Source organism: Bactrocera tryoni, chromosome 1 (genome assembly GCF_016617805.1).
Source record: "Bactrocera tryoni isolate S06 chromosome 1, CSIRO_BtryS06_freeze2, whole genome shotgun sequence".
NCBI lineage: Eukaryota > Metazoa > Arthropoda > Insecta > Diptera > Tephritidae > Bactrocera > Bactrocera tryoni.
The window spans coordinates 43,892,763-43,909,692 of NC_052499.1; the positions used below are offsets into that span (position 1 = coordinate 43,892,763).

The window sequence follows — 16,930 nt, forward strand, 5'->3', positions numbered from 1 at the left end:
CATCGAAAAGTGTATTCAACGGATGGACCATCTGAGCCGCCAAAAATGTCAAAAAAGTGTTTTTTCGATTGATAATAAAGGTTCCCCAATAAATTTGACGTTTCTGTGTTTCTTCTGTTAAAAACTAGGGAACCTCGAAATGGATCTCACTTTAGTAAATAAACAAGAAAAAACATGCATTAAAGTTGGAGTGCAAACAATGCTGAAAAGACTCTTCAAGCCGAATGCTACAAGCAAATTATCAGTTAAGAGGGCGCAACCAGCCAGATATTACACGATATCATCACTTTGCAGCGATGATATTCTGGTTACCTACTCGTATCAAGGAATGATTTTGTCAATAGTGAATAAGGAATACACTTAGTCATTTGGCTGAGTTAGACTATTGCTTTTAAAGGTTTGTCAAGCCAATGATCTGTGCTGATATACCAGCTACGATTGAGTATTTGGAAACTAACACTCTGGTTATGAACGAGGTGAGGCCGGCTAAACTGTAGAAATTTAAAAAAAAAAACCAGACCAACTTTTTTTAAATTAAGGAATTCATAAGACGCTCTCACTAATTAAGCCAAAAAACATTCTAGGCCACTTATTAATTTTCCGTATTACATTTAAAATAAAAATTAATCACTTAAAAATACTTCTTACGTGCATATACTACTATATTTATATGTATACGGATACATGATATTTATTTAATTGTTTTACTATTATTTCGCTGGAGTTTTATTACTCAGCAAAATTTGTATTGAAAATAAAAAAGTCGATTAACGTTTCGTTTACAGTTATCTCATTTGTTTAATCTGTTATTTATCAGTGACTGCTATTACAGGCACATTTCCATAAAGTATGTGCGGCCAGATTTACATATTTTGCTTAATTACATGATTTCACACAGCATTTTCACATTTTTTACAACTTCACATTTCAATAAAAGTCAACAGTTTGAACTTTTTACGCGCTTTTGAAAAAGCCATTCACTTTTATTGGGTTTTTATGATCTGCTTTGGTGAACTAACTGCCTTCGTATTTGAAAAAATGTATGAACTTGTTTGTAAATATATGCGATTGCATAACACTGATTGCGAAACATCGCATGTTAGTATAAAAATGCATATTGTCAGTTGAACAAAAGCTGTGGGCGTGAGTTCAAAAATGCTGCGAATGAAGTTTTTTTGCCGCTTCTAAAGTGGAGTTTGAAAAAATGAAATAAATAATGAAGTTTGTAAAATGTCATCACTACAGCATATAATAGACAACTGGAAGAACCGAAGAACAGAAATTTTGAGCACAAACTAGAACATATAAAATGCATATGCAAATACTCCCGCAATTTGCAAGGATTCAAGCCAGGGAAGTGCCTTCAGGTATTTAAGGCATTAGTTATATGGGGTCTAAAGCAAGTTTTCACTCGATTTTATTCATTCTCAGCACAGGGATGCATTGTTATTATAAAAATACGATTTCTCAATAACTCACATATTGGCCGATAATGCGGTATAAGTGAACCGGAAGCTCGAAAATCTTTATATTAGGTATATGGGGGCTCTGGGAAGTATTGACCCGATTTATCATTTTTGATACACAGAGATATTATTATGAGGTAAAGATTCTCTTTGAATTTCAATTATACAGGAATCTCACACACGTTTACCGATATTTTCGATAAAAAGTCAACCATAGGCACTGGTGTCCTCATATCCGGTACTTAGGAGCTTGAACCAGAAAGTGAAAGAATCAAAATTAATATAAAATTATATTACATAGTCCGATTTCACTAATTTTTATACCGAATTTGCAAATTTAAAATGGTTCAGGTGGATTCACCAACCAAAGTCTCATTGGGTAAGATTATGTAAAGAAAAAGACAAATAACAAAAAAGTGGCAAACTCATTCAACGCCACATACGTCCCCGGTAATATACGTATGGAAGGCAACGATTAAAGATAGTGATCCGATCGGAACAATTTCTTATCAGATAACATCGTTGTCTCGAATTATAACTCAATATCAAATGAGACGATTTTCCATCCAAGCACTAAATTTCGCATTTATACAGGATTTTCCAATAAGAGTTTTATGATCTTTATAATTGTATAATTTAGTATGAAGTCTATACAATAGTATGAAATCTATACAATTAAGTTCTGAATATAAAAACATTCAAATGGCCTCCGCGACTGTTTTTGCAAAAACGAATTGTATGTTTGAGTACTTTTTCTAGTAAATCAATCGTCTTATGTTATGAAAAGCACGTTCAATATTGACTTCCAAAGCTTGAAAGGTATCTGATTTATTGCTAAAGACCAGTGACTTTAAATATCTACACAAGAAAAAGTCTAATGGTGTTAAATCACAACTTCTTAGAGGCCATTCAATGTCACAATTTCTTGAAATAATCAAATTTCCAAACTTTTCCTGCAATAATTCAGTTGGCTGCTCATGCTGTGTGGCACGTAACCCCATCTTGGAACCCTATGTTTTCAAGATCAACTTCTTCCTATTGCGACCATAAAAAGTTAGTTATCACCGGTCTTTGCCGCTTTCCATCCACAGTAATAGTGTCACCAGCTTCATTTCGAAAGAAGAACGGGCAGATAAATTCACAAGAACGAAAACCACACCAAACTGTCAATTTAAGTGAATGTAAGGTTGTTCATGAACAATGTGTGAAGTCGCGCCAGAATCGACAGCTTTTTTTGTTTACTACACCACTTAAATGAAAGTGATGGAGAAGATTTTCTTAAAAAATCGACGTTTACGGTGGTCCAATGGTTTCAGTTCTTGAGTGAGAACATTTTTATACGGAGGCAAGCCCAAATCGTTTTTCAAAATTCGCCAGGTTGTACTTTAAGACAGTCCCAATACTTGAGAACGGTTTGGAATCGACAAATTTCGGTTTTCAGCAACAATTGCCTGAACGGCAGCAATATTATTATTACTTCGAGCGGTTCATTGTCAAGCACAGGACGATTATTACGACCATAAAATGGCACGAAAAATTGCAATTGCAGAACGATTATTTTGATAATAAAATTGAATAATTCGTAGTTCTTGCATATTACTTACATGATGGAATTGTAAATAGTACTGAATATAATGAAAATAATTACAGATCATAGATATAAAAGTATAATATTAAAAATGGCCGAAACGACACTTAGAAAGCATATCAACCCTATTGGAAAACTAGGTTGGTATGCTTAGAGGATTTTAAAAGACTTTGCTACTTCAGTGAACTAGTTAATTTACTTAGCTAAATTTTCGAGGAAATTTAGAAACTTAGTCTAGTTATAAGAATACCCAAAATGTGTTTTCAAGTACCAATTACGAACAAGAATTCTCACTCACTTTCTCATTTATTAGCGTTTTGTGTTGAAGAAAGGAAGCGGTAGAGTGCTCAAAAGCCTTACATTTTGTGAAAAATTTCCAAACATTGTGAGCTGACCTTGACCGTTATATTATAAAACAATAAAGGGACTCAACGCAGTGAACTCTGCAAATACTTTCAGACAATTATAGAATTGGTCAATTAAAAAAGTCATAAATGCATTACTGTAATACATCATCAATGATAAGTATAATAGCTGGAAAATTATTTTAAAATAGCGGTAAGCAAGCTGGTTTACGAATAAATAAAATGTACTAAAATACTGGACACAGTACCTAGAACCACATTCGAAGTAAGTCACTACTCGCGGCAGCTTCACGAAATCTCACAAAATGGCGGTCGCTCAGCAAATACCGCTTCTCTTCGCAATTGTTGCAGTGATCCATGTACAGTCGGTTGAAATGACAGTTTTTATGGAGAATACTACGAGCAGCGAACTGCAGTGCTACAAGGATTTTCTAGTGGCAATAAACGCCGAGGAAAACTTTGAGAATTGCTTGTTCTACGGTGAGCCAAGCAAAAGCAAAATGCTAAATTTGTTTTTACGAGCTATTACAGAGCACTTTGTGAAACCCGTTATAATACAAAGTGTCAACAAAACCAAACAAGAAATTGCAAACAGGTTTAGCAGCGATATGCTCATCATTGCACACATCGGAGACGATTTCGAAACGGAACTATCGACACTCGCCAGTACACTCGAACGCATGCGACAGAAGCGCATAATAATCATCAATACTAAGCCCCTAACACACCAAGCAGTCGAACCGTACTGGAGGCAGGTCTTTTTGCATTGCGAATCGGAAAAATTACTCCATGTTGTCGGGATCTTTAAAGGCTTCCCAGTAACGAAAATATTTCACAGTTACAGCATATTTCCGAGTTTCGCATTGGAAATGAAGACATTTGGTGCAAACCATGGGTCAGTGTTTCCACGACGCATGCAAGATCTACAAGGTTTTGGCATACGCACAGCTCCCGTTCAAATATTTCCATGGTCTTTCACATACGAGCTGGACAATCAAGTAAAACCTAGTGGCTATCTGCAAAAAATAGTGGAGACATATGCGAAGTACAAAAATGCCACGCTCAGTTACCCAATTCCGATAATACAGGACGATGCCACTGCTGGCGATAAAATCGGTGAGCTGATGAGAAGCAATAAGCTCGATATACCAGCTAGTCGCAAGTATTCGGAAAACCCAACAAATTTTGACGAGGCTTCACGGCCTTTCGGGTTTAGTGGATTGTTTATTATTGCGCCAAATATGTGGGGTAATTCCTTCTGGAGTTTTCTCGGCATCTATGGTGATCGTCGACAGCTGACACTTTCGCTCCTCAGTTGTTTGTCGACTATTGTGCTCTTCTATTTCTGTCGACGTCTGCAGTACGCGCGTTCGGCTAGGCGATTTCACAAAAACTTGTTCGCCGCGCTTCTGGAACCCAACTATTTGTCGGGAAATTTTGCCGTAAAGTATGCACCTTCCGTGCAGTACCTGCTAACAGTTCGTTTGATCACATGCGTATCGGCGGTTTATACCATATTCTTATGTACACACTTCACTGCGAATCTAAATACGTTTATGACTAAGCCTGCTTCGGTGCGCATTCCGCAGAGTTGGGATGATCTAAATGAAGATGGTCACAAAGTGCTGGTCTCTCACCGTTTCTACAATTATTTACGTTCGTGGTGTGATGAGACATGTACACACATTGAGCGCTCGCTGGTATTAGTCGACTCATTCAAGCAGGCGCGCGATTTGCTTTTAGCCTTTAACACCAGCTATGCCTATTCCACCAACAAATTTACTTGGTACTACATTAAGCTGCAAATGCGCAAGCTGAAGCGATCGACTTTTCGTCCAACCGGCATCTACTTGAAACGACGTGTGTTCGATTGTTTTTTCCTGCCGCGAAACTCGATTTTCAAAGACTCGTTAGATCTGTTTCTTATGCGCATTGCCGATCATGGCTTGCAAGTGTATTGGATTGACTTGGCATATATGGATGCCGTGCGCTATGGCGTTATACCGAATATTAAACATCCGGATAGTGTGCTAGAAAAACCGCTTGGTATGGAATATATTTCGTTTATGTGGCCCTTGTTCGGTTTCGCTTGGACACTGGCATTCTGCATTTTTGCTATTGAATTAATTAGTGTGCGTTGGAGATCGTGGATGAAGAAAATACGCTGATAAATTATAATTGGAATTCGTTATTAAGCTGTGTCGTAAGTTCTTTGCATTGTTTGCTTTAATTGTAGTAAAAGTAATAATAAATTAATGATGTCAAACTGTGTGTTGTGCTCTTCGTTGTTGTCATTACTCACATAACTTATCGGCACCCCGCCAAGTTTAATTTAGAAATAGCTTGATGCTACAGCCTATGAGGTCATGCTATCCTTGTCTAGCTTTGAGCTCATTATCAGCGAGCTCAAGGTCTGTATTGCAGCTTTGCTATCAGAAGTAGATGCAGACCTCACCAAAAGATTTGGAGACAAATCGTTGGCGGTTACATTTTCGGGTTTATAGAATTTATATCTTCTTCTTCTTCTTTATTAGCGCAGAGACCTTTTACGCGGTGCGGTTGACTGAAGTTTAAACACCATGTTCTCAGTCGCCTTCGCGGTTTACTTTAGCAACAAGTATCACTGGATACCGCAGCACTGTGGTCCATACAGCAATAATACTTTTAAAAACTGAAACCAGTTATATATTAAATATGTGTTTCAGGGGTACAGATAGCCCAGTATTTTCCCTTTTACACTGAATTAATTGAAACTGATTTTTTTTTCATTTGATCTGTTGAAATAATATTAACTAATATGGCAACACTTATTCTTATTGATATGTTTAACAAGTCAATTAATTTTTATGATCAGGCAAGAGTCAATTTCCTCATACTTATGGACTAAATGCTTCAATGGTTTCCGCTTGGTTTCTACCTTTTGAATATGCACTTTCTTCACTTCGATATGTTTTTCTAAAGGTTACTGTTGCAGTGAATGCTGATGCGTGCACTTGCCTGATTCCTCAGGCTGCAGTACTCATCCACTTGGAGCCCACCTCCTGCAGCTGTTCACATTGACTGTGTGCCGATTATGTGCAGAGGATTGTCGCGACTAATGTCGATGCAAACAATAATATCGGTACGTGACTGCAGTCGAAATGCTGCGATTGAGCCTTACACATTCACTCACGTAACTACAAAAAAACCATCACGAAAAAGAGTCTCGATTCATTATAGAAATCAGTTTAAATTGACTTTAATATGAACAAAAAGAAAAAAACGAACCTTATACTCGTACATCAGGTGTAGTATGTTAGAGAGTTCCTTATATCTTAGACTGTATCAGGTTATTCGACAAATTTAAGTGTGGAAATATTAGCGAGAGCCTTTCCAAATAAGTTACTATAGATCACACCTTGTGAATCTCAAAAAACGGTTTTACTTCAGGGCGAGTTAACTTGTGGAGTCCCTGTATCAAGTATTCCCTGGTGTGTACCAGTAACTCCATGTTTTGTGGATGGTTACAAAATGATACAGATACATCTTTGAAATTCGCAGCAACGAGACCATTGTCTCGTTATGCCCCGTGGCAGCCATTTTCATTGAAATACGAATATTTTTAAACACCTAAAACCAATTTTTGACGTTTCATTGAAATACGAATATTTTTAAACACCTAAAACCAATTTTTGACGTTATCCATCGAAAAGAAGACTCACCAGATAAAGTATTCAAACATAGAGCGTTGATTTCCAATCCAAAACATCAATCGAGAAGCGATCGATATTGGTTCTTTTTCATTTTTCTAACATAGCGTGCCCGCTATTTTCACACGAGGCCAGAACAAAGCTATGACTACGACAATATGCGTTAACGGGAATGTACTGTACCATAGTAAATTTATATTGCGCTAGTCATGCCACTCGGTCGGTGTGGACAAACATTTATTGGAGTTTATTATAGTTTAGTCGTGAGCTTCCAAAAATTAATATTCTTGAATTTTTTTTCCAACGATCCCTGCCCAAGAAAGTACAAAATTAGTGGTAAGGGGGTTATGTGGCTTATGACTTGACGATAATTCACACTTAACTGGTTTGTAAATTGAGTGGAGAAAGGTTATATAAATTGCCACAATCAAACATCTGGCAGAGATACGCCATATATATTATAAATCAAGCAGGATACTTGAAATTTGTCTTCAACCGGCTTTATTCAACGCTGTTATTACTGGAGGCATCGCTATTTCATTGCATTTATCTCTCTACAATATTTACATAAAAATATTACCATTAACCATAAACAAATTTACTATTACCTTCTATTGTTTATTGTAAGTTATCCCTTTTCCGTAATTCAACAATTCAGTTTCCTTTTGATATCTCAAGCCATTTCTATCACTCTCTTTTATGTATTTATTTCATAATATTTCAGCGAATTATTGCCATCACCAGCTTAACAAAAAAAAAAAATAAATATAATAATAAAACATATTCTTATGTCGCTTCTGAAGGAACATTGCAATTGTGCGATAACTGCATTCATAAAACTTTCGTCGTCTGTCGTTTGCTGTTGCCTCAAGGCCAAACGGCGCGTTGTGCAAACAGTTTTATGCTGCAATTTTCTGAAGTCCCTTATTCGGCGATAAGTGTAAAAGTTTGTACTGTGATGATATTTGCTTCTTTACGCTTTGCTATTGCGATAATTTTCTAAAATAAATACATAAATGTACATCTATATCAATTCACCGACTTTCCTTGAGCTAAGCTTCCTTTCGGTTAGTCATTTAGTTGGTGATATAAATCAAGAATTTCTATTCTATAAAAAAATTCAACTTAATTTTTGCTCACAGTAGTATAAAAGAACGCATTGGCAGACAAAAAACAGGCCGAAATGCGTGAGTACGAAGAGTTTCACAAGTTGACTGACAGGGGTAATGATGGAAAATTCTACGGAAAGATGCGGCGACTAACCGAAGGTTTCAAAACCGGAGCATACTCTTATAAATCCGAAAGGTGTGATCTGGTGGCTGATGTTGAGAGCATATCGAAATTATGAAGAGAACACTTCTCAAGTCTGTTGAATGGCAGTGAAAACATAACACCAGGAGATGGTAAACTCGATTCCTCAATCGATGAAGATGGAGCAGATGTTCCATTGCCCGAACATGAAAAAAATTCTAATAGCAATTACTCGTCTTCAGAACAACAAAGCGGTGGCGAACAACTGATAAGAAGCATGTATCAGCTTGATTGTTAAGGGGTCCCGGTGGTCTAGAGCCGTCAAATTAAGGGTGTTTTCTGGATTTTTTTAAGGAAAAAAATTAAAAAAATTTCGCACTTTTGAAGTTCAGATTCTGAAAACAGCTATTTTTGGACCAGTTTTAGATCGAAAAAAAATCGAAGTTCTTAAAATTAAAAAAAAAAAACACCGTATTAAAATTTCAAGTGATTCGGATGGATAGTTTTTTTTTTCATCAACGGCACGTCGCAAAAAGTTGTTTTCAAATAAATGAGTACATAGCATCCATTCATCGACCCCCTCGACCGCGCGCTACCTGCTAAAATGGCTGTAGAAGCTAAAATAATGTGAATATCCTTCCAAATATATTACAGTATATTCTTAAAGGACTATACTTTTGAAATATCAAAATCGATCAAAAATCGATTTTTTGAAAATTCTAGACCACCGGGATGCCTACTACTGTTAAAAATCATGCATCAGCTTCCTTGTTAAATATGGTGGGACGAAAGGATGACCAGAGATTGGAATTTAAGTGTGTTCTGCCCAATCCACAATAAGATAAGGATAAGCCTCCTTAAACTCGAATATAAGGCCTTATCGAGCGTAGTGTGCGAAAGACTAAAGTCCAACGTCAACAAACTGATTGGACCTTATCAGTGTGGCTTCAAACCTGGAAAATCTACTATCGACCCGATTTTCACCTTGCGCCAAATCTTCGAAAAGACAAGTGAAAAGAAAATCGGCACACACTACCTCCTCGTCGATTTCAAAGCCGCCTTCGACAGCACGAAAAGGAACAACAAAAGCTCCGTCCGGATCGGGAAGGACATCTACGAGCTAGCGGGTTCGTCACTCGATAAGTTTTAGGTTAGAGGTCTGAAGTTTTGAATTTCTTCAGCATATATCAATGTTTTTTAGAGTCTAATAAAAATTTATTAGTTAATACTGGTATTCTAGATGCAACTTCTAATTTATAGAGACCAACAGTTTTCTGGGCCACATTAAGAGCTATTCTAAGGCTTCTCCAAATATTTAATATTGTTAACTTAAATGCATACATATCTGCATGGTTATTTAGAATTTAATAATTATCTCCTTTACACAGAGTCTACAACTTCCCTAGACTTTTAGGTAGTCATAGCAAAGCTTAGTTACATAAAATTGCAAATTACGCTTGGTCGAAGTCGCAAAAGCTGAGCCAACAAAAACAAAGACAACTTAATGTATATATGGTTAACTGTACATATCCACTATTATCACATGTTCTTCAAGACTCTTCGAAATGTGAGGTAACAACCGCAAATTAAACATATTTAGGTACGTATAACGGTCACACTGCAAGCTAACAGTTAATAGCGTGTTGTTGTTATTGCTGGTTACCCAAAGAAAAACACGACTTGTAATAACTCCGAATAGTAAGACGTCTGTGAGCACTGCTCAGCACATAATCCGATATGTGCATATGAGAACAAGAACAAGGTACACCTTAAAGTAAACACAAAAGCTTAATGTGAAATTTGTTATTGTTGTTAGCATTAATGGGACTTGTTGGCGGAGCTTTTTGCGTAAAACTTTTTTATCAACTTGTTATTTGGCGCACAGTTACATGTGTGTTGCATGCAGTTTATGACCGAAACCGAAACCAAAACACACAATGCCATAAACATCGTGCAGCCAACAGCAGCAACAATAACAACTGCCATATCAGAAATATCAGCAAAAACAAGTACTTGGAGATTCGAGTCAACAAGCCTCTGCAATGTTACAGCCAACAAATAAACATGACCAAAACTAACTGGCAACACTACCACAAAAGCACAAACACACACACACACACACACACACACACACACTCACAAACACATTCTCACACGTATACGCCCACATTTACAAATGGCGAATTCCAGCCAACTCGTCTGCGTTGCAAAATTTCGGTCACTTGTTTTCTTCCACTTTTAAATGCGCACCCACACATCGGCGGACATAAGGACTCGAGGTCTTCAGCTTTGCATCTCTGTGCGCTTATGCACTTGTCTGCACGTGCCAAAGTTCAAGCAACGCCAACACATTCGCACCTGTCTGCTTGTTGGTTTGTACTTGTTGTTGTTTGTTTGTGTTTTTTGGAAATGTGTGTGGGCGTCTATGTGTGTTTATATGTGGTCGCTTAGCGATTATGGAAATGTGACTGAGTTGTGACGCTGTTGATAACTCGAGATATCGAATAAAGCGATATTACAGTTAACTGTGGCAATTTGGTAAGCAACTGTAAACAACTGAAACAGTTCACGTCTGCCCGAAGCCAACGAAAGTCAGAGCAACAATTTTGATAAACTCCAATTAAAAATGAAAGTGGAAATATATATGTAGACAGGGAGTTAAAAATTCAAAAAGGAAACTCAAATCGAAATAGAGATGCAAGTGAATCCAAATAATGGCTTCACTGAGTGATTCAAATATGACATAGAGATGTTAATTGCTTATGGTTTTACAGATAATTAGGTGAAAGTGGCATTTATTAAAACGTTAAAATTGTCTATGAAAAATTTTGTGAAGATCTTCTCAAATAAAAAAGCTTCCCATACGATGCCTGGATGTATTATCCTAAATGACAGCTAAATGTATTCTATAGTGGTTCGATATCGGCGGTTCCAAAAACGAACAGCTTCTCGAGGAGAAAAGGATGTATTAACATGCATCTTTAAATAAGGAAACTAGTTCGTGGATTCTGTTAAATCGCTTCGAAATTCGAAGAATTAAAGGATTGTATGGGTACTCGCAATACCTAAGACCTTTTCCTATCTAAATTGAGCTTGAGCTGAATTTTTGACGACTTATTAAATTTCTCTTTGGATATGTACGTGATTCCCGTGGTAGTGAAATGGTTAATTCTTAATAGCATTTCACAATAAGCTAAGCGACAAATTCTCATCTGGTTCTGTTAAGAGACCCCACTTATTGATCTATATATCTGGTATAAAGTCAATTAGCCGAATATCTTTTTCTTCATTGGCGCAGACATCGCTTACGCTGTTATAACCAAGTTTATGACAGCGCATTGTACTTTAATATGGTTGCGTATCCTCCGTAATATACTGATCGAAACGTCAGTAATTTTTTTCAAAAGGTCTATTTTGAATAACAATGCAAATTTCACCAACAAATAACATTAAAACCAACTGTTTAAATGAGCTAAGCCTCCCCTTACCACACTACTCTATTCGGGAAATGATATACAATGTAGTCGTATATCTCAAACAGCTCATCTTTCCATCAAATGCGATATTCGCCGTGGCCAACGCGCAAAGGACCATAAATCTTTTTGTCCACGCCTCTGCACCGTATAGCAGGACGGTAATAATGAGTAACTTATTTCTTTACTTCTCAATTGCCTACTCAGTCCTCAACGTCAGTTTACACAACCGTATTAATTTTGCGGGAAGCTGATGCATACTCCTTATCAGTTCTTCTCCGCCGTGTTTGAATAGCTCGGCCGGCAATCCATTGGGCCCGCTGTTTTGTTGTTCTTCAGACGGGTAATTGCTATTCGAACTTCTTCATGGTCTAGCAATGGAACGTCTGCTTTCGTCCTGGCTGCGTGCGCTCCAAGCGATCATAGAAGGCATCTTTGGTCACATCGTACTTATCTTCCTTCGGGGCATAGGTGCAAATCAGCGATATGTTGAAGAACTTTGCTTTGATGCGAATTGTAGCTAGACGTTCATCCACAGGGGTGAATGACAATACTAGGCGACGCAGTCTCCCTTCCACCACGAATCCCACACGAAATTTGCGCTCCTTTATATGGCCACTGTAGTAAATGCCACAAGAACCTACTTGCCTCAGTTTTTTCCCCGTCCATCGTATTTCGGGGACGGCGGTGATGTCAGCCTTCACTCTAACGAGGACATCAAGCAGATGGGCATCTTCCCAATTAAAGGAGCGGACATTCCAGGTACATGCCTTCAAATCATAGTCCTTATTACGTTTGCCATGGTCGTCATCAAAAGGGGGGTCTCTCATCCGAGGCTGACGTTTAGTTTTCATTGGTACTGTCCTAAACCCAGCGTACAACTCTGTGGAGGGGATTTTTTCGCCTTCTCACTTTAGCTCGCCTTCAAACGGATGTTCTTAGGCTACCCAGAGGATACTTGGTCAAAGGCCGGAAGCCGTGAGCTGCTTGAGCCATATGTAATAACTCCCAAGTGAATAGCGATCAGAGAACTTTCCTCACTTGCGTGAACTTCTACATTTACCCACCGACGTTACTATACGATGACGAAAACCGCATTTGACAAAGACAAAAATGTTTTAGAACGTACGAATTTTGCACCATGTCTGATATGTAATACTGTAAAACGTAATTTTTTTAAAAACTCCTTCTCCTCATGAAACTTTTCCGTCGATCACCTTCCAACAACGCGCTTGAAAGAAATTAAGCTCAACAAATGCAAGCAGCTTTCTTAGGTCCTTTTACAGATGGAAAAATTATCACTCCGGACAAAAATCTATTCCAAAGTGATACTCTAATCAAATTGAAAGATGAATTTTTAATTTATATGTATGTAGTATACTTTCGATTTTTTTTTCTGTAAGTTGGTAGTACTGTTATTTTAACTAATATCGTGCCACAGCCACCGCATTCGCCTGATTTACCTTCGTGTAACTTCTGGCTATGCAGCAAATTCACATGACCACTCCGAGGACACCGTTTTGACTCAATTGAGGCTATATGACGACATTGACATAGTTCAGCGAATTAAAAGGCAGCGGCTACGCTGGCCAGGTCATGTTTTCTGAATGGACGAAATACTCCAGCTCTGAAAGTATTCGACGCAGTACCCGCCGGGGGAAGCAGAGGAAGAGGAAGACCTCCACTCCGTTGGAAAGACCAGGTGAAGAAAGACCTGGCTTCGCTTGGAATATCCAATTGGCGCCACGTAGCGAAAAGAAGAAACGACTGCCGCGCTGTTGTTTACTCGGCTATAATCGTGTAATCGTGTATTAAGAAGAAGAAGAAGAAGAGGCCATAAAAGCTGAATCGAAGAAGTCTCGGATGGCCATCACGACGGAGGATTTTTCCAAGTGCTATGATGACTGGAAAATTCGTTGTCATAAGTGTATTGCAACGGGAGGGGATTACTTTGAAGGAGATGAAATGGATAAAATTCACCTTTCAATTTGATCACAGTAGTACGCATTGTTAAATAAATTTAATTTTATTAATTTTTTTTATTGTACTTTCATTTTTATAACAGCCTAGAATGGAACAAAATTTATGGAGTCCAGTATTTGCAGTTATAAGTATACAACATTTAAATATTTGTGCGGTATTTAATTCTGTTTAAAGTGTGAAAAGTATAAATAAAAGAAAGGACGATTAAAGTACTAAAAGCTATTATACCACGTACATATATCATATGTATGTATAACACTCTATAACGGCGTGTGGATCAGTTGATGGTGGATATTGTACATATTTACAAGCGAAGTTACATCATTCAATGTTGTCAACAGAGTGTAACGTACAGAGCAACAGCTGGTGTTAAAGTAAACATGTTTTCGTTAGTTTTCCGCTTTAAAGCATTACGGCCAGGCGCAAGTCCATACGATTCACTACAAGTTATTGTTGCTGCAGCACTTACAATTATTAAATGGACTCATGAATATGGGTCAGACAATGGGAGCTTATTGCCGCAGCTGCTTCCTGTGCTGGATGTAATTGAAGTCAAGGAGGCAGCTGCGTTGCTTACCAACCGAAGTCAATACCTCGCGAGTTCCTGCTTTTGACGCTGTTATTGTCTCATGCACACATTCACCCACGTATGCGAGCAATATTCGCATACAACATTAATCAAATAGCTCGACATTGTTGACAAAGACGTCGGCAATCTTGACATTGTCGTTGTGGTATAAGAGCAAGCCCTGCATGAATGGCGAGTAGACCAAATATGGGAGTAAAATGTACTCCAAAAAGGTCGGGGAGTACTCCAACATTACTCATAATACTAGTACTTTAAATATAACATGTTGGCAACATCAAGTAGGCATAGAGTAGCAAGCCACCAATATAAATATATATATATTCATATTCCCTTGCAATGACTTAGACCGTATGAGATTAGTAATGTTTTTAGATCAGAAGAGCGGCTCATGTTCTGAACGAAAAAAGAGAATGGAGATCATTGGTGATAAGGTTTTTAAATACCGAAAGAGTATAAATCTAAACCCGATGCGAATTCTCAGAATAAAAGTGTTAAGGAGCACTTTAGTGTGGAATTATTAAAAAATATTTTTTTTTCATACTTCAAAAATAGGTTATACCTGTAAAAATAACAAGGTAAACTTTAAGTTGTTATCTCAAATAATTTTTTATTTACAGCCATCTAAACGTGTTCTTCGTGAAACTACATTCTTCAAATTTGTAGGAGTTATTACTCGCAGTCAAATGATTCGATCACTATTAAACGAACAATATCCTCTAGAATACGCCCACTGCAGCAGTTGAGCACTTGTAATTTTAGCGCCTTCAGAGCCAAATAAAGCAATGGATGGAGTAGTTTATTTTCTTTCTAATTCCATTTAATTCCATTAATTTGTCTTCTTTTTTGGAAGTCACTGTAGATGTGCACTTTAAGTTATCATGTCCGCATTATACAGATAAGTTGACTGTTAAAATAAACAACTCGTTTCGTCATTTCTCGTTATCTCATTAACTATTTTTGACACCTACCCCCCCTTTCCGTAGAACAGGTCACATATAGAGAAGATGTTAAGACAAAAATATCAACACGACACAGCAGATCTAAATACCATCATTTGTTATCATCATCATCGGTCTATGAGACCTACACGTCAACTCCTCCACATCTGGGTTCGTAAGAAATACAACACGAGTGTATCTGGTGAATGACGGAAACAACCCGAAATATTTAAAGGGTTCTTGACATTTCTAAATAGCTTATATTGTCAAATTTTTATACATCGAGAAGGAAACGTTGGAAGTCCTATAAAAATATATAGAAACAATCATATGTCATATATGTATATGTGCAAACTAATCCTGTTAGCTGCTCATTTGGCAGAACTCCGATGTTGGACCACTATAAATATAGTCACAAAGTCAAGATAATGATTTCATAAAGTTCTTTCTTCCTTTATACTTAAGTAGCCTTACTTCAACTAAGGGGTTTTATATCAAACTACGAGTCTAGAAAGAACTAGTAGAATTAGTTTTATATATAGTTGCTATAAAAATACACCTGTGAAGGCTATCATAGCTTCGATACAGCCGAAGATAACTTATGTATTTTCTTGTTTTTTTTTTAAAGGAAGTCAATACAAAAAGCCTTTTCGCAGGATGCCGATTTGAAAAGGTATGTATCAACAATATCGAGAATATTATTCAGGTCTTATGGAGCCTTACACAATTGTCAAGGTCAGTCTAAAGTATTTGTGCAATAACAAAATTATGATCAAACATTCTCGTCGATCTCTTAAAATTTTTCTAGCAAGGCCTTGAACGACATTGTTCACAATCTCTAATTTATCCAATGATTCTGTTTAAGGAACAGAAAACCCTCTGATCATAGCACTAGGTGACTTTTGAATGCACTACAGGCTTTAATTAAAACGAGTATGTAGGAAAATTTTTTGAACACAAAATTCCGTAAAATCGAATACAAAATCATTACTGAATAGAAATCATAAAATATAGAACTTAAATTAGTACATTGCCTTCCTATGAAGATTATTCACAACTTTTATCCTTAGAAGTTCCCAAAACGACCAAATCACTTATAGTAAAACTACCACATAAAGTAGTGAAGAAGTTTACAGACATTTCAGAAAAATAGATTCTTATAATTTCAATCTGAATTTTATATGTAAAAGGAAATGTAATAAAACTCGGCACATGTTAATAAGACATAAAGAATACGAATGTAAAGGAGAAGGAAAATGTACTAATAATATGCAACGCTCATATAAAATACTTAGGTAATATTACATGCCAGAGTGAACATTACGAGCAAAGTGTCGCTACTGCTAACGTACATATGTACATAGTTATATTCAGGAGGATCCCTATAACATTTCTTACAATTTCAACGGAATATCAAAAGCGAAAGGAAAATGAGAAAAGAATTCAAACAAAATACATTTCATTAGGACTTAAATTACAGGCACGAGTTTGTTACTAGAGAAGAGAGCAACATTTGCACGTTCAAAACAATAAGAATAGACAACCACGTTTAGAAACAAGCAAGTAAACAGCATGAAGTCTACTAGGC

At 37.0% G+C, this 16,930-nt stretch overlaps 2 protein-coding genes across 3 annotated transcripts in view; one reads left to right on the forward strand and one right to left on the reverse strand.

The window, feature by feature from the left end:
- LOC120766984 (sex determination protein fruitless) overlaps positions 1-16,930 on the reverse strand; it is a 432,626-nt gene that overhangs the window by 359,994 nt on the left and 55,702 nt on the right. The window lies entirely within an intron of this gene.
- LOC120768285 lies at positions 3,725-5,587 on the forward strand. Its single transcript, XM_040094949.1, has one exon. It carries the CDS (start codon positions 3,725-3,727, stop codon positions 5,585-5,587), a length of 1,863 nt encoding a protein of 620 aa, XP_039950883.1.

Coding starts and splice junctions, on each gene's coding strand:
- LOC120768285 (XM_040094949.1), top strand. CDS start 3,725: ATGGCGGTCGCTCAGCAAATACCGCTTCTCTTCGCAATTGTTGCAGTG.